General features: G+C 46.8%; 1 protein-coding gene across 11 annotated transcripts in view; it reads left to right on the forward strand.

Moving 5' to 3' along the window:
- LOC140405457 (sodium channel protein type 8 subunit alpha-like) overlaps nucleotides 1-21,361 on the forward strand; it is a 381,151-nt gene that overhangs the window by 310,067 nt on the left and 49,723 nt on the right. For all 11 annotated transcript variants that reach the window (XM_072493902.1, XM_072493907.1, XM_072493904.1 and 8 more), the window contains 3 exons: nucleotides 12,978-13,098; nucleotides 14,651-14,805; nucleotides 18,092-18,265. In XM_072493902.1, coding sequence (XP_072350003.1) covers nucleotides 12,978-13,098; nucleotides 14,651-14,805; nucleotides 18,092-18,265 — 450 coding nt within the window. The remainder of the gene's footprint in view (nucleotides 1-12,977; nucleotides 13,099-14,650; nucleotides 14,806-18,091; nucleotides 18,266-21,361) is intronic.

The following is a 21,361-nucleotide window of genomic DNA, read 5'->3' on the forward strand; positions in this document are numbered from 1 at the left end:
GGAGGGAACTTGTGCCTAGCGTCTGAGGAGGTAGGGGAGGCCCTAAATGAATACTTTGCTTCAGTATTCACGAGAGAGGGACCTTGTTGCCCATGAGAATAGTGTGAACCAGGTTAATAGACTCGAACAGGTTGATATTAAGAAGGAGGATGTGCTGGAAATTTTGAAAAGCATCAGGATAGATAAGTCCCCTGGGCCTGACGGGATATACCCAAGGTTACTACGGGAAGCGAGGGAGGAGATTGCTACGCCGTTGGCGATGACCTTTGCGTCCTCACTCTCCACTGGAGTAGTATCGGATGATTGGAGGGAGGCAAATGTTGTTCCCCTGTTCAAGAAAGGGAATAGGGAAATCCCTGGGAATTACAGACTTACGTCTTACGTCTGTGGTGAGCAAAATATTGGAAAGCATTCTGAGAAATCGGATTCATGATTATTTAGAAAAACATAGTTTGATTAAAGATAGTCAGCATGGCTTTGTGAGGGGCAGGTCATGCCTCAGAAGCCTCATTGAATTCTTTGAGGATGTGACGAGACACATTGATGAAGGTCGGGTAGTGTATGTGGTGTATATAAGAACATAAGAACTAGGAGCAGGAGTAGGCCATCTGGCCCCTCGAGCCTGCTCCGCCATTCAATGAGATCATGGCTGATCTTTTGTGGACTCAGCTCCACTTTCCGGCCCAAACACCATATCCCTTAATCCTTTTATTCTTCAAAAAACTATCTATCTTTATCTTTAAAACATTTAATGAAGGAGCCTCTACTGCTTCACTGGGCAAGGAATTCCACAGATTCACAACCCTTTGGGTGAAGAAGTTCCTCCTAAACTCAGTCCTAAATCTACTTCCCCTTATTTTGAGGCTATGCCCCCTCGTTCTGCTTTCACCCACCAGTGGAAACAACGCATCTATCCTATTGATTTCAGTAAGGCATTTGATAAGGTTCCCCATGATAGGCTCATTCAGAAAGTTAGGGGGCATGGGATACAGGGTAATTTGGTTGTCTGGATACAGAATTGGCTGGCCGAAAGAAGACAGCGAGTGGTATTGGATGGAAAGTATTCCGCCTGGAGGTCGGTGGCCAGTGGTGTCCCGCAAGGATCTGTTCTGGGACCTCTGCTCTTTGTGGTTTTTATAAATGACTTGGATGAGGAAGTGGAAGGGTGGGTTAGTAGGTTTGCCGTGACACGAAGGTTGGGGGAGTTGTAGATAGTGTTGAGGGCTGTTGCAGGTTACAACAGGACATTGACAGGATGCAGAGCTGGGCTGAGAAGTGGCAGATGGAGTTCAACCGAGATAAATGTGAAGTGATTCATTTTGGAAGGTCGAATTTGAATGCTGAATACAGGGTTAAAGGCAGGATTCTTGGAAGTGTGGAGGAACAGAGGGATCTTGGGGTCCACGTACATAGATCCCTCAAAGTTGCCACCCAGGTTGATAGGGTTGTTAAGAAGGTGTATGGTGTGTTGGCTTTCATTAACAGGGGGATTGAGTTTAAGAGCCTCGAGGTTTTACTGCAGCTTTATAAAACTCTAGTTTGACCACACTTGGAATATTGTGTCCAGTTCTGGTTGCCTCATTATAGGAAGGATGTGGATGCCTTGGAGAGGGACAGAGGATATTTACCAGGATGCTGCCTGGACTGGAGGGCATGTCTTATGAAGAAAGGTTGAGGGAGCTAGGGCTTTTCTCACTGGAGCGAAGAAGGCAGAGAGGTGACTTGATAGATACAAGGTGATGAGAGGCATGGATAGAGTGGATAGCCAGAGACTTTTCCCCAGGGTGGAAATGGCTGTCACGAGGGGACATAATTTTAAGGTGATTGGAGGAAGATATAGGGGAGATGTCAGAGGTTCTTTACACAGAGAGTGGTGGGTGTGTGGAATGCACTGCCAGCAGAGGTGGTGGAGTCAGAGTCATTAGGGACATTTAAGCGACTCTTGGACAGGCACATGGACAGCAGTAAATTGAAGGGGTGTCGGTTAGGTTGATCTTCGATTAGGATAAATGTTCGGCACAACATCGTGGGCTGAAGGGCCTGTACTATGCTGTACTGTTCTATGTTCTATGTTCAACCTGCAGAAACAACTCTGCTGATCTGCACTCAGGCCTAGCGAAAAAGTAATCATAGTCCAATTGACATAATAAGACCCAAATCTGCCGAACCTCAAGAGGCCCCCGCTTGTTTTAGGCAGCCACCTCATTTGCCTGCAAAATCCAAAATATTAGTAGTTGAATGATTAATGAGTTGAACAGTCAGTTTCTTGCTGCAATATTCCATGATTCTGTTAAACTTCTCAACACATCTTGATCCAACTCTCATTTAAAAGTGCCAGTTGCATTTATCTGTATGTTAATCATTAGCCTCCTTGCAGGAACAAATTGAGACTTTCTGCTCAAAGCTATTCGAATAGATTGACTGAAACTAGGCTGTCAATTTTAACCCCAAGCGATGTTCCAGGCAGATGGGACCAGGGCCTAAATTTCAGGCCTGGGATTTCTTTTTTAAATTTAGAGTACCCAATTATTTTTTTTCCAATTAAGGGGCAATTTAACGTGGCCAATCCACCTACCCTGCACATCTTTGGGTTGTGGGGGTGAGACCCACACAGACACGGGGAAAATGGGCAAACTCCACACAGACAGTGACATAGAGCCGGGATCGAACCAGCTCCTCGGCGCTGTGAGGCAGCACTGCTAACCACTGCGCCACCATGCCGTCCAAGCCTGTGATATCTTAACATCCTGGACTCGTTTGATTGCCAATTATCCAACTCCCACCCAATGGGACACGGAGTGACTGTTGGCAAACAAACATCAGGTTAATCACGAGGAGCGGTGGCAAGAGGGCGTTTTGGAGCTTTCTGGTGTGAGGGATAGGGTCAGCCTGAAGCTTAACTTGTGAGGCCTAGAATAGCACTGGGAATCGAGGGTTCTGGGGATAAGGTGGAAAAGTGGCGTTGAGGATTATCAGATCAGCCATGATCTCATTGAATGGCGGAGCAAACTCGATGGGCCGAATGGCTCCGACATATTATGGTCCACCTGACCCCACTTTGGTTTGACAGGTGCCTTGGAGGCCCTTCCTGCCTGCAAATTGGCCGCAGGCCAGCCTCAACCTGCACGAACACCTCTGCTGCTTCCACACTCAGGCCCCCAGAGTCTGATTGGCATAATGAGACCTGAATCTGCCGAACCTCACGAGGCCCCTGCCTGCTTTAGGCAGCCATCTCAACTGCCTGCAAAATCCAAAACAGTGAGAAAGGGCTTTGAGCGAGTAAGTTTACATGCTCGGTGCACACTGTCTGCCTGGCCTCCGCCTGCCAACTGAGGTTAACAGTGAGCCTTCGCTTTTTAGTCCTGCAGCCATTTTCTGCTTGGAGAAACAATTTTTTGGAATAACAGGAAATTTTGACCTGTAACATATACCGGTGCTTTTCTGGCAAGTGCCTTTGTTGTACTGAATCTGGGAAAAGTGTATCAGATGCTCTGCCTGCCTAAAGTTTGATAATGCAATATTCAAAAAACTTGCAACCCATATAAGAAGGCCGAATTGAAGTGTATAAAATCGTGAAGATGTAATTAGGAATGACAGGAAGGTCCAATCCCCCTTGGTTGAGGGGTCCTAACCAGGGCGCATAGATTTCAGGTAAGAGGTAGGAGGTTGAGAGGGGATTTTAGCAGAATTATTGTCACCCAGAGAATGGTGGGGGGTCTCAACTCACTGCCTGAAAGAGTGAGGGAGACGGAAATTTTCCGAACATTTTCCCTGTTGACCGATGCTGCCAAAATGAGCTGAACCGCTTCCCTCCGTGCTGTGAAATCCTATTGCCGGAATTTTCCGGAACTCCCCCGCGGCGAGTTTTCTCGTGGCGGAGGTGACGAGCTATAGGCCGCTGGCAGAATCTTTCAGTCCTGCCGAAGTCGAGGGCGATTTGCACGACCCTGGCGCCAGGGAACTGGCACTTTGGCAGGTTGGAAGATCCTGCTGGCAGAGAGGGCCGGTGAATCCCATCCTGTGATTCTATGAGGTAAGATACACTGCTGTGTTTTGCATCTTGAATCATTTGCAAGTCCCTGATGAATGCAGAGAGCTATTAGCTCGTCAGTGAGTCTGAATGTGAGGAACAGCAGCAGTGAGCAAATCAACATCCTTTATTTTTTGATCACCAAAATCATTTCTAGCTGTTTCAAACAGGAAGCATTAAACACTTCTGTTTTCTTATTGCCTGCCCCTTTGTCAAACTGCCTTGTTTTGCTTTGCTAACAGTTTAGATGGGAAGGAACAATAATCTTCCTGAAAAAGATTTTAGTGACAGTTTATTCTTCCAATTCTCTTCCGGCACCGAGTGGTTGCACTGAGACATTTCCATAGCTAGTCATTCCTGGAACAGGTCACTAGTCTGTCACGAGGGACTTATAGCTTGAGGGGCACCACTCCACATCAATCCTGGGTGGGCTCTCCCACTCTTACTGCCAGCATTTGGAAGGATTTACAGGTTTACGCTCAACTTGTTTGGCCAAGTTATGGACACACCTTCCTTGGCCATTGAGGCCTGGGGTGGGACTCGAACCCAGAGCTTCTGGCTCAGAGACAGGGACGCTACCCACTGCACCGCAAGACCTTCTAAAGTCTGTTCTTGCAAGGGCTTTTCCCTAGGGCTCTGTCGCTCTCCTGCAGTAACTTCAGCAGATGCTTGATAGAAGCCCTGGAGAAATGGCAAAAGTAGCCACATATGCCATGTTCCCAGTGTTTCCACAGTGGACAATCAAGAAAAACTACACAATCTCCAGTCAGAGATGCTTTGTCTTTGGAACACATCATTCTGCTGTTGCCTTAGCTGATTAACTGAATCTGCCCTTTCGCTGGGCAACTTAAAGATTTGCTCACCAAATTTTCACAAAGACATACTTAAACCTTTATTCTTGTTATGCCACTCGTAGTAGGGTCTCCTAAGGAAAACATTGAACTGATTCGGGAACTTTACGACCAGGAAGACTAGACTCAAGCGAGACGCCTCAGGCTTTGTCCTTGTGAGTTGCACTGGGATTCCAGATTGGTCTCCACAGCTCACCAATTTAGAATCCAATGCCGAAGGAGGCCATTCAGCCCCATCGAGTCTGCACCAACCCTCCAAAAGAGCACCCTACCTAGGTCCACTCCCCCATTCTATCCCTGTCACCTGAACAACTAAGGGACAATTTATCATGGCAAATCCACCTAACCTGCACATCTTTGGAAACTAAGGGCAATTTATCATGGCCAATCCACCTAATCTGCACATCGTTGGACACTAAGGGGCAATTTAGCATGGCCAATCCACCTAACCTGCACATCTTTGGAAACTAAGGGCAATTTAGCATGGCCAATCCACCTAACCTGCACATCTTTGGACACTAAGGAGCAATTTAGCATGGCCAATCCACCTAACCTGCACATCTTTGGACACTAAGGGGCAATTTAGCATGGCCAATCCACCTAACCTGCACATCTTTGGAAACTAAGGGCAATTTATCATGGCCAATCCACCTAACCTGCACATCTTTGGATTGTGGGAGGAAACCGGAGCACCCGGAGGAAACCCACGCAGACATGGGGAGAACGTGCAGACTCCACACAGACAGTCACCCAAGGCTGCAATTGAAGCCAGGTCCCTGGCGCTGTGATGCAGCAGTGCTAACCACTGTGCCACCGTGCTACCCTCAGTTTCATTGAGGTGAGGCGCCATTTTGATGTTCAGATTCCACCGCCCATTTCGTGCTAGTCGAGCTTAAGAATTTCAAAATTGCATACACTGCGTGCACAACTTGGAGCAGCATTATCCACCTCGGTAAACACAGGAAAATAAATAAATAACTCGATTATTGCTGAAAAAAGAGACATGCTGTTGAAGCTTTTCGTCTTTCACATATCGTGACAGACACGAGAATATCAAATTTCAAAGGGCATAACAATTTATACTGCGTGACAAAAGGGTGCTGATTGGGATTGGGGGGGGGGGACGAGATTGAGCAGAGGTTCACCTCCAGACACCGCAACGCCACAAGGAAGGGTGAGATCCATCCTCCCTGTCATGCCATGCCCTTAACTTCACCTCTCCCCGAATGTGAGATGTGCCCCCCCTCTCCCACAATGAAGACAGAGGCTTCCCACCTGCTTCCCACTGGGATTCAAATGATACTTGGGAGTTAAACTAACCAGGGCTTTATTTTTGGACATCTTGGGCGAAATTCTCCTAGCCGCCCCGCCACATTTCTGCCCCGACCCGCCGGCGGGATGCTCCGTTACACCGGCCGGTCAATGGGGTTTCCCATTGTGGGGCAGCCCCACGCCGTCGGGAAACCCCCGGCCGCCGGCAAAACGGAGACTCCCGCCGGCGGAGAATGATGCCCCTTATTTTGGAAGAGCCAATGTGTTTTTAACTCGGACTGCTACGCACCTGCCTGGAGTTAAAACCAGGGCCTTTTAATCAATCAAGCAAGATTATTTATTTGAGCAAAATACTTTTAATCATGAGGATATAAGTAGGTAGAACGATACCATAAATAAAATATTGCATTTTAGCTCACAAGGCACTTACTTCAGGAGAGTAAAGGCAGGAGGTTAACCTCCATTAGGGTAAGTCCTGATAACAGAACAGTGTAGGAATGTCTATCCACTTTATTGACCTCAGAACCACACTTATTAATATCCTTTTGCATTGTGGTATCTCTCTTTCACAATTCTCAGTTTCTGAATATATAAACCTGGGGCGAAATTCTCCGGAAACGGCGCGATGTCCGCCGACTGGCGCCCAAAACGGCGCAAATCAGACGGGCATCGCGCCGCCCCAAAGGTGCGGAATGCTCCGCATCTTTGGGGGCCGAGCCCCAACATTGAGGGGCTAGGCCGTTGCCGGAGGAATTTCCGCCCCCCCAGCTGGCGGAAAAGGCCTTTGGTGCCCCGCCAGCTGGCGTGGAAATGACATCTCCGGGTGGCGCATACGCGGGAGCATCAGCGGCCGCTGACAGCATTCCCGCGCATGCGCATTGGCGGGAGTCTCTTCCGCCTCCACCATGGTGGAGACCGTGGTGGAGGCGGAAGGGAAAGAGTGCCCCCACGGCACAGGCCCGCCCGCGGATCGGTGGGCCCCGATCGCGGGCCAGGCCACCGTGGGGGCACCCCCCCGGGGTCAGATCGCCCTGCGCCCCCCCCCCAGGACCCCGGAGCCCGCCCCGCGCCGCCTTGTCCCGCCGGTAAGGTAGGTGATTTAATTTACGCCGGCGGGATAGGCATTTTAGCGGCGGGACTTCGGCCCATCCGGGCCGGAGAATCGAGCGGGGGAGCCCGCCAACCGGCGCGGCGCGATTCATGCCAGCCCCCGGCAATTCTCTGACCCGGCGGGGGGTCGGAGAATTTCGCCCCAGTTCTCTGTATGACTTTGTTCGACGTTTTCATTGGCATACTGTAAAGGGAGTTAAAATTGCACACTGCAAAATAATCTGCAAAAGCATCAGTGGGTCCTAATTGTCGTTAGAACTGCAAATATACTTCCAAGCGTAAGACAATGATGGGCAGGGCGAAATCCATGATCCACTCAACCTGTTGCACAGAGCTGCATTGTAGAACATAGAACATAGAACAGTACAGCATAGTACAGGCCCTTCAGCCCACGATGTTGTGCCGACTAATTATCCTAATCTAAGATCTAAGGGGCAGCACGGTAGCATTGTGGGGGGCAGCACGGTAGCATTGTGGGGGCAGCACGGTAGCATTGTGGGGGGCAGCATGGTAGCACTGTGGATAGCACAATTGCTTCACAGCTCCAGGGTCCCAGGTTCGATTCCGGCTTGGGTCACTGTCTGTGCGGAGTCTGCACGTCCTTCCCGTGTGTGCGTGGGTTTCCTCCGGGTGCTCCGGTTTCCTCCCACAGTCCAAAGATGTGCAAGTTAGGTGGATTGGCCATGATAAATTGCCCCTTAGTGTCCAAAATTGCCCTTGGTGTTGGGTGGGGTTACTGGGTTATGGGGATCGGGTGGAGGTGTTGACCTTGGGTAGGGTGCTCTTTCCAAGAGCCGGTGCAGTCTCGATGGGCCGAATGGCCTCCTTCTGCACTGTAAATTCTATGTTAATCAACCTAACCTACACCCCTTCAATTTACTGCTGTCCATGTGCCTGTCTAAGAGTTGCTTAATTGTCCCCAATGACTCTGACTCCACCCCCTCTGCTGGCCGTGTATTCCACGCACCCACCACTCTCTGTGTAAAGAACCTACCTCTGACATCTCCCCCATACCTTCCTCCAATCACCTTAAAATTATGTCCCCTCGTGACAGCCATTTCCACCCTGGGGAAAAGTCTCTGGCTATCCACTCTATCCATGCCTCTCATCACCTTGTATACGTAGAACATAGAACAGAGAACATTACAGTGCAGTACAGGCCCTTCAGCCCTCGATGTTGCGCCGACCTGTGAAACCACTCTAAAGCCCATCTACACTATTCCTTTATTGTCCATATGTCTATCCAATGACCATTTGAATGCCCTTAGTGTTGGCGAGCCCACTACTGTTGCAGGCAGGGCATTCCACGCCTCTGAGTAAAGAACCTACCTCTGACATCTGTCTTATATCTATCTCCCCTCAATTTAAAGCTATGTCCCCTCGTGCTAGACATCACCATCCGAGGAAAAAGGATCTCACTGTCCACCCTATCTAATCCTGTGATCATCTTGCATGCCTCAATTAAGTCACCTCTTAACCTTCTTCTCTCTAACGAAAACAGCCTCAAGTCCGTCAGCCTTTCCTCATAAGATCTTCCCTCCATACCAGGCAACATTCTGGTAAATCTCCTCTGCACCCTTTCCAATGTTTCCATATCCTTCCTATAATGCGGCGACCAGAATTGCACGCAATACTCCAAATGCGGCCGCACCAGAGTTTTGTGCAGCTGCAACATGACCTCATGGCTCCGAAACTCAATCCCTCTACCAATAAAAGCTAACACACCGTACGCCTTCTTAACAACCCTCTCAACCTGGGTGGCAACTTTCAGGAATCTATGTACATGGACACCGAGATCTCTCTGCTCATCCACACTGCCAAGAATCTTACCATTAGCCCAGTACTCTGTCTTCCTGTCATTCCTTCCAAAGTGAATCACCTCACACTGTTCTGCATTAAACTCCATTTGCCACCTCTCAGTCCAGCGTTGCAGCTTATATATGTCCCTCTGTAACTTTTAACATCCTTCCGCACTGTCCACAACTCCACCGACTTTAGTGTCATCTGCAAATTTACTCACCCATCCTTCTACGCCCTCCTCCAGGTCATTTATAAAAATGACAAACAGCAGTGGCCCCAAAACAGATCCTTGTGGTACACCACTAGTAACTGGACTCCAGTCTGAACATTTCCCATCAACCACCACCCTTTGTCTTCTTCCAGCTAGCCAATTTCTGATCCAAACTGCTAAATCACCCTGAATCCCATGCCTCCGTATTTTCTGCAGTAGCCTACCGTGGGGAACCTTATCAAACGCTTTACTGAAATCCATATACGCCACATCAACTGCTTTACCCTCATCCACCTGTTTGGTCACCTTCTCAAAGAACTCAATAAGGTTTGTGAGGCACGACCTACCCGTCACAAAACCGTGTTGACTATCTCTAATCAAATTATTCCTTTCCAGATGATTATACATCCTATCACTTATAAACCTTTCCAAGACTTTGCCCACAACAGAAGTAAGGCTCACTGGTCTATAGTTACCGGGGTTGTCTCTACTCCCCTTCTTGAACAAGGGGACAACATTTGCTATCCTCCAGTCTTCTGGCATTATTCCTGTAGACAAAGCTGACTTAAAGATTAAAGCCAAACGCTCAGCAATCTCCTCCCTAGCTTCCCAGAGAATCCTAGGATAAATCCCATTCGGCCCAGGGGACTTATCTATTTTCACACTTTCCAGAATTGCTAACACCTCCTCCTTATGAACCTCAAGCCCTTCCAGTCTAGTAGCCTGAATCTCAGTATTCTCCTTGACAACATTGTATTTTTCCTGTGTGAATACTGACGAAAAATCTTCATTTAGCACCTCTCCTATCTCCTCGGACTCCAAGCACAACTTCCCACTACTGTCCTTGACTGGCCCGACTCTTACCCTAGTCATTCTTTTATTCCTGACATAGCTATAGAAAGCTTTAGGGTTATCTTGATCCTACCTGCCAAAGACTTCTCATGTCCCCTCCTGGCTCTTCTTAGCTCTCTCTTTAGGTCGTTCCTAGCTAACTTGTAACTCTCGAGCGCCCTAACTGAACCTTCATGCCTCATCTTTACATAAGCCTCCTTCTCCCTCTTGACAAGTGTTTTGACTGCTTTAGTAAACCACTGTTCCCTCGTTCCCTCCCTGCCTGACAGGTACATACTTATCAAGGACACGCAGTAGCTGTTCCTTGAACCAGCTCCACATTTCCACTGTGCCCATCCCCTGCAGTTTTCCTCTCCATCCGATGCATCCCAAGTCTTGCCTTATCGCACCATAATTGCCTTTCACCCAGATACAACTCTTGCCCTGCGGTATATACCTATCCCTTTCCATCACTAAAGTAAACGTAATCGAATTGTGGTCACCATCAACAAAGTGCTCACCTACCTCCAAATCTAACACCTGTCCTGGTTCATTACCCAGTACCAAATCCAATATGGCCTCGCCTCTCGTTGGCCTATCTACATATTGTGTCAGGAAACCCTCCTGCACACATTGGACAAAAACGGACCCACCTAAAGTACTCGAACTATAGCATTTCCAGTCAATATTTGGAAAGTTAAAGTCCCCATAACAACTACCCTGTTGCTTTCGCTCCTATCCAGAATCATCTTTGCAATCCTTTCCTCTACATCTCTGGAAATTTTCAGAGGCCTATAGAAAACCCCTAACAGGGTGACCTCTCCCTTCCTGTTTCTAACCTCAGCCCATACTACCTCAGTAGACGGGTCCTCATCAAACGTCCTTTCTGCCACCGTAATGCTGCCCTTGACTAACAATGCCACCCCTCCCCCTCTTTTACCACCTTCCCTGAGCTTACTGAAATATCTAAACCCCGGCACCTGCAACAACCATTCCTGTCCCTGCTCTATCCATGTCTCCGAAATGGCCACAACATCGAACTCCCAGGAACCAACCCATGCCGCAAGTTCACCCACCTTATTCCGGATGCTCCTGGCATTGGAGAAGGCACACTTTAAACCACCTTCCTGCCTGCCGGTACACTCCTGCAACTTTGAAACCTTACTCATGACCTCAGTACTCTCAACCTCTTGTATACTGGAGCTACAATTCAGGTTCCCAAGCCCCTGCTGAACTAGTTTAAACCCTCCCGAAGAGCATTAGCAAATTTCCCCCCCCCCCCAGGATATTGGTACCCCTCTGGTCCAGGTGTTGACAATCCCGTTTGTAGAGGTCCCACCGATCCCAGAATGAGCCCCAATTATCCAGAAATCTGAAACCCTCCCTCCTGCACCATCCCTGTAGCCACGTGTTCAACTCCTCTCTCTCCCTATTCCTCGTCTCGCAAGCACGTGGCACGGGTAACAACCCACCTCTAACAAGTCACCTCTCTGCCTTCTTCACTCCAGTGAGAAAAGCCCTCACTCCCTCAAACTTTCTTCATAAGACATGCCCTCCAGTCCAGGCAGAATCCTGGTAAATCTCCTCTGTACCCTCTCCAAAGCATCCACATCCTTCCTATAATGAGGCGACCAGAACTGGACACAATATTCCAAGTGTGGTCTAACTAGAGTTTTATAAAGCTGCAGCAAAACCTCGCCGCTCTTAAACTCAAACCCCTGTTAATGAAAGCCAACACACCATACGCCTTCTGAACAACCCTATCAACCTGGGTGGCAGCTTTGAGGGATCTATGTACGGGGACCCCAAGATCCCTCTGTTCCTCCACACTTCAAAGAATCCTGCCTTTAACCCTGTATTCAGCATTCAAATTCGACCTCGTATATTGTCTCGCATATCACAATATATCGACTGTCCATCCCGACCAAAACCGCGTAGCCTCCTGGGATAAGCAAAATACTGCGGACGCTGGATCTGAAGCAAAAACAGAGAATGCTGGAAAAATGCAGCAAGACTGGCTGCATCTATAGGGAGAGAAAAAAAATGTAATGTTTCAAGTGCATTTCACTCTCATCAGGACTAAAGAAAGGGAAAACGTGTTGGATATTAAACATACATTGATTGTCTCAATGCACAAATTTCCTTTCCTCCCCCTCCCACACCAGCTCATCTGTCTCTTGACCCTAAGGTTGCTATATTTTGTTGCAATCTCTTCCAGCTACAGTTTGATATTCGCCGCATATCTCCCTCCCTTTCGTTTTGATGAAGAGCCAAAAGGACACGAATTGTTAACTCTACCAGACCAACTTGAGTTTTTTTCCCAGCATTATCTGGGATGTCTGAATGTGGTCACTACTCATATTACACAGGCAAATAATGTTATTAGAGGCCACAGCAATAATCCAACGTTGAGAGTACACAATGGCCAGTCCCGCCGGTGGTGGACTCCGCTGATTGTGGTAAGCCCCCTGTTGTGGGTTCCCCGGAGGTGGAGGGTGCGAACAATGGGCAGCCCCGTTGACGGTGGCGAGGCTGGAAGATTCCGCTGCCAGTCAATGGCAGGCTGTCTCCACCACTGCCAAACACCCTTTGGGGGGGGGGCAGAAAATTCCATCCATTGCATCAATGAGATGCCATCTTTATCTATTTTGAACTATGTACATTTAATCCCATGATCTCTAATCCGTTCCTCTTGCTATGTATTTGTGTCTCTCTCAAATACCATACAACTAAAATAAAAAGAGCTGTATCATGCACTGGTGACCAGGACAAAATAATGATGCATGACCCACAATATCGCCGTCGACACTTCATGCGGCAACATCTATCCCTTCAGCGACGCCAATCATTTGTTTGCCTTGCAATCTTGCAGAAACTGGATGACACCAGCTCATCAGAAGGAAGCACAATCGATATAAAGCCAGAAGGAGAAGAGGGTCCCCCAGTGGAGCAACCTGAAGAGTACTTAGACCCGGAAGCATGTTTCACTGATGGTAGGGCATGAGTACGCAATTTGGTAAAATCACAATTAGCATTGCAAGAGATGAGTTGGTTGGGGTAGCTTAAATTGTATGAGGTGGGCAGAAGACACGGCCAGTTGGCTTATTCTGATGCTGTTTTATTAAATACAGAGAATAGACATTGAACGGAACTTTATGGTATTCCCACTGGAAGGATCGTCCGGTCCCGCTGAAGGTGACCCCCTTGTGGCGGAGATCCCCAGTGATGGGATGGGTGAGCCATGCAAAATGCCATAGACATCAGCGGGACTGGAAGATCCCACCACTGGTCAATGGCGAATCACCTCCGTGGGTGGAAAACACGCCATGGAGGGGCCGGAAAATCCTGTCCATTGTCCCAATGGTTCAAAATGTAGTAAGCAGCTCAACCAACTTTTAATGCATGAAGTGGGCTAGTAGTTGGCAAATGCTGTTTAATGAGGATTGGCATAAAATAATTTGTCAGCAATTATGTGTCACAAGTCGTTTTCCCAATGCAATACTTAACTGCAGTTGAATATTTGAGGAGGTGATTGAGTTGCATTCAGATAGAATACAACTTGTCACTGTACAACATGTTGGGTAAACTCTATCTGCATTGCTGTGTGACGTTCACCTAATTTTGGGAAGGATATTCTCAACTGTGGTTTGGTTCAGAAAAACAAAAGATAATTCCAGGTATCAGGAGTTTACCTTTTGAAGGACAAGCAAGAAAAACCTTTGAGGACACCTGACTAACGTGTTCAGCCTAAGTCGGCTTGATTGAGGAAAACTGTTTACTTTGAGCAATGGGTTTAAATAATGGAGGATGGAGTTTTGAGGTTTGCACAAAGATTAATTGATTTATAGATCAGGGAAGACCAGAAGCAAATGGTTTAAAGAAGAATGTGAGTTCTTGAAGTAACAAGAAAGTAGGGACCTAGTGATGTGGCACGATAGGAGGAGGTATAATAATCATGTTTATTAGTGTCACAAGTAGGCTTAGATTAACACTGCAATGAAGTTACTGTGAAAAGCTCCTAGTCGCCACACTCCGGCGCCTGTTCGGGTACACTGAGGAAGAATTCAGAATGTCCAATTCACCTAACAAGCACGTCTTTCGGGAATTGTGGGAGGAAACCGGAGCACCCGGAGGAAACCCACGCAGACACGGGGAGAACGCGCAGACTCCGCACAGACAGTGACCCAAGCCGGGATTCGAACCCGGGTCCCTGGAGCTGTGAAGCAACAGTGCTAACCACTGTGCTACCATGCCACCCTCTGTGGCACAGTGGGTAGTGTCCCTACCTCTGGGCCAAAGGTTCTGGGTCCAGGGCCCCACCTCAGGACTTGATGGCCACAGGAGATGCAATTATAACAGTCCTGTCGGGCGAAATGGCTGTTTTTTTGTTGTTGGATGAGATAACAATTGCCGATAGGTGTAGATTCAAAAATTGCACTCCTCCCTCAGACAAAATGGGTTGGGCATCATTGGCTTGCGAGCTAATTAACCGGGAAATATTCCTGCCCCAGCACCCTTCAAACTGTGTATTTGTGTCTTCCATAGGTTGTGTGGAACGGTTTAAATGTTGTCAAGTCAGCATCGAAGAAGGTTGGGGCAAACCGTGGTGGACTTTGCGAAAGACCTGCTTCCTAATAGTAGAACATAACTGGTTTGAAACCTTCATCGTTTTTATGATTCTACTCAGCAGCGGGGCACTGGTAAGTCCTTGCGAAGGAGGGCGGCCTTAGCCCTCAGTGCACCTACGTCTCTGTTGTCTGTCAGTTAACCAAAAGAAAGGCAGAACTTTGTATTCTCAAGCCCACAAATACACTAGCTGCTTCCTTTGAACCACATATTTGCCGGTCTTTGAAAAGTTTGTTCTTGTTGGCCCTAACTCTTGCTAGGATACAGGTCCCACAAGCAGCAGATGTGCTCCAGTACCGTGTCCAAGAGACCATTCTTCAGGAATGCACTGGCCACCATTGCAATTGGGCCTCACCCTGGCCATGCTGTCACCATGCAAGAAGCTTCCGGTAGGTTCATTGGTGAGTGAGGAGCAGCAGGAAGCCAGGGTGATTTCCCCTACCAGTGCCGCCATTCCCTGAACCTAGCAACAGCTTGGCCAAATGCTACCCAAGCTGAGGTCAGATAATTTGACACAAATAAAGATTTGAGCCTCGGACTCTCTCAGCAGAGTTGGCAGCTGGCAGGATCTACCAGTCACGCCAGCTGTCAGTGAGGTTTCCCATTGTTCACACCCTCCGCGATGGGGACTTGCGGGACCGGATGATCCTGCCGGTGGGAACAGCCGGAATATCATGCCCCTCGGCTGGGATTCTGACCCCCCTTTCCTAGTTCTAGTCTCACCCGCAAATGGGAAACATCTCCTCTATGTCTATCCAATCGAACCCTTTCATAATGTTTAAGACAAACGAGCACACAAATTAGGAGCAGGAGGAGGCCATTCGGCCCCTCGAGCCTGCTCTGCCATTCAATAAGATCATGGTCGATCTGATTGTAAGCTCAACCGCACATTCCTGCCGACCCCCAATAATCTGTCAACCCCCTTGTTATTCCCACAGTGAATGCGGTGAGCCTTTGGCCACTGTTGGGATCTTCTAGTCCCGCTAAAGTCTACGGGTTTTTGGGTGGCTCGCCCGCCCAGCTGCTGAGGAACCCGCTGCGGCGGGGGGGGGGGGGGGGGGGGGGGGTTCGATTTTGGCAGGACCGGAAGATCCCGCCCTCTAATTCTGAGGCCGGTGTCTTTCCCCACTAGGTATCGAGGGACAAGACTTTTCCTGGTCAATTCGTTAGTGTGAAATTATAACTAGATTTTGTTCCTTCCTATAAATCTAATTTTTACTTTTTTATTACCAATTGCAATGCTTATTCTCTGGTATACAATTCCAAATTCTTAATTACGAAGCATTACAGAATATTTACAGCACGAAGGCCCTTAGTGTTGGGTGGGGTTGCTAGGTTATGGGGATAGGGTGGAGGTGTTGACCTTGGGTAGGGTGCTCTTTCCAAGAGCCGGTGCAGACTCGATGGGCCGAATGGCCTCCTTCTGCACTGTAAATTCTATGAAACAAGCCATTCAGCCCAACTGGTTTGTGCAGGGTTTATGTGTTCCACATGATCCTCTGCCACCCCTCCCCCCACTCTTCTTCACACCCTTTCAACATATCCTTCCATTCCTTTCTCCGTCATGTACCACTTAAAGGCATCTTTGCCATCTGCCTCAACTACTCCCCATGGTTTCACATTCTCTGGGGAAAAGATGTACCTCCTGACTTCCCTGTAGTATTCATTAGTAACTCTCTTATACTAACGCTCTCTAGTTCTAGTCTCACCCGGAAATGGGAAACGTCTTCTCTATGTCTACCCCATCATAGAACATAGAACATTACAGCGCAGTACAGGCCCTTCGGCCCTCGATGTTGCGCCGACCTGTGAAACCACTCTAAAGCCCATCTACACTATTCCCTTATCGTCCATATGTCTATCCAATGACCATTTGAATGCCCTTAGTGTTGGCGAGTCCACTACTGTTGCAGGCAGGGCATTCCACGCCCTTACTACTCTGAGTAAAGAAACCTTTTCAGCATTTTTCAGACATACGAGCATGAGAATTTGGAGCAGGAGGAGGCCATTCGGCCCCTCGAGCCTGCTCCGCCATTCAATAAGATTGTGGGCGATCTGATTGTAACCTCAACCCCACATTCCTGCTGACCCCCAATAATCTGTCACCCCCTTGTTAATTAAGGTTCTAATTAGCTCTGCCTTAAAAATATTCTCTGCTTCCACTGCCTTTTGAGGAAGAGAGTTCCAGACACTCACCCCCCTCTGAGAGAAAATAAATGATTTTCCTTACATGAGTGACCCCTTATTCTTAAACAGTGACCCCCTAGTTCTAGATTCTCCCACAAGAGGAAACATCCTCTCCACATCCACCCTGTCAATACCCCCTCAGGATCTTCAAGGTTTCGATCAAGTTGCCTCTTACTCTTCTATACTCCAGTGGATACAAACCCAACCTCTCCTCATAAGACAACCCACCCATTCCAGGTTTTAGTCGAATAAACCTTCTCTGAACTGCTTCCAACGCATTTACATCTTTCCTTAAATAAGGAGACCAATTCTCCAAATGTGGTCTCATGAATGCCCTGTACAACTGAAGCATAACCTCCTGACTTTTGCAATCAATTCCCCTCAGGTCACCTTCCAGTCATTTCTTTCCTGGACAAAAGAGCCCTAACCGGTTCAATATTGATGGGTTGAACCTCTCAATTCTCCAATCATTCTAGTAAATCGCTTAATTGATAAGGCAAATTGTGAATGAGAAATAATGGGGTACTTTTTAAAAATCTATCCACGGGATGTGGGCATCGCAAGTTGTGCCAGCATTTATTGCCCGTCCCTAATTGCCCTTGAGGGGGCAGTTAAGAGACAACCACATTGTTGTGGGTCTGGAGTCACATGTAGGCCAGACCAGGTAAGGACGGCAGATTTCCTTCCCTAAAGGGTATTAATGAACCAGGTAGGTTATTATGACAATCAACAATGGTTTCATGGTCATCATTAGACTTTTAATTCCGGGCTGTTACCAAATTCAAATTTCACCATCTGCAGTGGCGAGATTTGAACCCTGGTCCCAAAGCATTACTCTGGGTCTCTGGTTTACTAATCCAGTGACAATACCACTCTGCCACCACCTCACATGGCACTGTGATATTGGCTGCAATACAAGTATGACTGTGGATTGTTTTGCAAATAAGTTGTTGAAAAGGCCACCCCTTCACCCACGACCACCTCCCCCCCCACCCCCCACTCCCCTCCCCCGCCCACACCTCAACCTTTTACAGCTTGGCTCTGCTAGTAAATGCACCGTTTGGTGTAAAACTGACGCCAGCCAGACAGATTTCAGGTTTACATTTCAGAATTTCTTCTTTTTTATTTTGAAAAGCTATTGCTGTGCAGTTTTAAAATTGTCCTCCTTTTTAGGCTTTTGAGGATATTTACATTGAACAGCGGAAGACAATCCGGACTATCCTCGAGTATGCTGATAAGATCTTCACGTACATCTTTATCCTTGAGATGTTGTTGAAGTGGACGGCCTATGGGTTTCAAAAGTACTTCACGAACGCATGGTGTTGGCTGGACTTCCTCATTGTGGATGTATGTATCCAGCCGTTTTGTGTACTTTTTTGACAACTTTCGGCAGGGGTGGGGGGGCATGAAATAGTGACGTTTGTTTCTGTAGCCTCACTTGATAGTCAAAGAATAATATCTGTATTTCATCCAATATGATGCATTTAAGATACAGTGAACTCTTGTGCCAATCTTGTCAAAATGTGTTGTGAGGACGAATGGGGCCTCTTAAAGTAAGCTAAAGTGTGTGTAAGAGCATATGTCAGTGTGGTCCCTCCTAAATGGTTTAAATGGTGACGGGAGGGCTTCATCTGATAGAGAAATTGGTTAAGTGATGGAAGATTTTGGTCAGTTGGTTCATAGCAACCGTGACAAAGACCTGAATCTTTCATTCTACACAGGTTCTCTTCAAGAGGCCTACAGACCAAATAAAGCCTGAACCATTACTTTCTTTCCCCACAAATAACATAGATTACTGAACCCTATATCATATTATTTTGCTCATTTGTTTCCAGGGGCAAAAACGCTGTGTAAAATTATGCCTTCAAAAAATGTCAAACTGCTTTATAACAAAATCGCAGCACATTATAAGAGTGGCAGCAAAGGTATTGATAGTGACTGTAAGATGGAGAGGCATGTTTTCACTTCTAAGTTCATTATATAGAAATTGAAGCCAATTGATTCATAAAAGCATTCGTTTGTCATTTTTCTCTTGTGTGAAGAAAAACTGAGGCCCAGTTTGTAAGGTTATCTTCTCTCATCTTTCAATCCATGTCCTCTCCCTAAATCATTTGAATGTTAACTAATGATCACGTTTGTTTTATGATATTGTGATCACATGGAATTTTATGTCCTGTCACCAAATATGTAGCCTGTGATTTTGTTTTAAATGTGCAAATCTATTGATTGTGGTGGGTTATTTTATTGTAACCGTGACCTTAATATGCAGAACTTTACCACAATCATCAAGTCGCCATTTCAGATATGGGTGTCTTGCTGAAAGGTGTCTTCTTCACATGACGTGTGAAGAAAAAGATGTTTGACTCTGATTCAGTGCTAGATTTTAGTTTGGAATGGAGCAGGATACTGGGGCCCTCTACACAGATTTGTGATGGGTATCCTCGATGTTCTTCTTTTAAATCTGCCAGAGTTTTCCTTCAGTAACTGCAGTCAGTGTTGAAGTTCTGACAGGTACATTTTCCCGTGGGATAGCTGCAAAGTACATGTTCTGAATACCACTCCATTCAAACGTCGATATACAGTTGCTGTGCATTTCAATATATAATTTGCACCTTCACAAAAATTGCTGCCAAATTTTGTGGTCGCCATTTTGGTTCCAAAATCTTTAGACAACAAGAGATCATATATAACTTGCACTCCAGTTTTTACAGTCTTAAAAGCTGGGGTTGAACCCGTGAATGAGATTTGATGAGAAGTCCAGACTGCTGAGGTCATCGTTATTTTAACAACGCAGGTTAACACCTTTGTTAGCAAACAGACAGGACTTTCACATAAACTCATTTGGTACTAACGTTGCACAGTACAATTTCAAACCAAGAATCCATGATCATTCCCTCAAGATCATTTCCTCAACGAATAATGCACAATGCATGTTATTCCCCTATAATATATGGAGGTTGAAATCTGTCTTGAGTGATGATGCAAAATGGTCGCTACCAATGTTGAATCTGTTACCCGAAATTGAGTTCCATTCGTTTGAATCTGAATATTAGTCTGGGTGTATAACAGGGAGCCCACACAATATGCCATGGTTAGCATCCCCGTCCAAGGGAATTCCCTCCCATATTAGACTCCCCCATTTTGTGTTGGCTTCCCGGGTGGATAAAATGTATATTACTTCACGAACTGTACTCTTGCATTTTTATTGTACTATAAGCCTCGAAATTACACTGTGTTATTACTTTATCACACTTAATGCTTCTGTATCAAATTCCTTTGCTGTTTCAAGACAAGTACTATCTCATTTAGAAGGAATGGGTTCATGCCTCCATTAAAATGGTTGTTAACGTAATGCGTACAGCCTAATTTCTGGACGATACTGCTCATTCCTACAAAATGTCTTGATGTCAGGTGGGCGGCTTTAGAACGAGCAGGATTGGATCAGCTGTTTGTTCGACATGGTGCCTGGCATTCAGCTAAATTACAAACAATAGCCAAGATGAGTTTCCACCCGACAGCTTTGTCTCTGGAATGAGCATAATGTATCCATGCTTATTTTTAGGCAATCGATCTTTCGACACTTATGTATTAAGGGGTTGAAATTTCACTCTAATAGTTAATCGATACATTCAAGTGAAGGTTTTTTTTGGGGCGGGAAAACAAAAGCATTTATTTTAAAGAAGCAAAAGAGCTTAGAACGCCAAACAATGCAGTATAAATGCCAGACAACAACAACTTGTATTCCTATTGCATCTCTAATGTAGTGCAATGTAACGAGGCGTTTCACAGAGGCATTATAAAACAAAAAACGCCAGTGTTCCAACATAATGGAGTACAGCACAAAGTATACAATATGGTGAAATGACATATAAAGTGCATATATTATTGGAGATTAGGACACACAGTATTCTCATTCCAAAGTGGGCGGACTTCAATGGAGGCTCTCCCAATTGTCCGCCAAAAAGGGTTGAGGGAATTCCAGGCAACCATGGGAACGTTCTTTAACAAAGTTTTTTAAAAAATTCCCCATGTTAGTGCTTTGCATTTGTTGCTGAAGTGTTATAGCCTGCCCGAATCCTATTGGCTGGGGGCAGTTGGTTATCCCATGAGTGTTTGACTCTACAAATGTGTGCTGGATTCTTCGTGGCCCTCACAAAATGAAGCTTAATAGTTCTGGCAGGTTTGACATTGCTTATTGGGTTTCTGTTCATTCATTCTTGGGATATAGGTGTTGTTGGCCAGCATTTATTCTGATTGCCCTTGAGAAGGTGATTGTGACATCTTTCTTGAATCGCCACAGTCCATGTGGGGTAGAGGCCCCAGTGTTGTTAGGGAAGGAATTTCAGGAGTTTGACCCAGTGGCAGTGAAGGAACAGTAATATATTTCCAAGACAGGATGGTGTGTGGCTTGAAGGGGAATTAGCAGGGGGTGGTATTCCCATG

The sequence above is a fragment of the Scyliorhinus torazame genome, chromosome X (assembly GCF_047496885.1).
Source record: "Scyliorhinus torazame isolate Kashiwa2021f chromosome X, sScyTor2.1, whole genome shotgun sequence".
Lineage (NCBI taxonomy): Eukaryota > Metazoa > Chordata > Chondrichthyes > Carcharhiniformes > Scyliorhinidae > Scyliorhinus > Scyliorhinus torazame.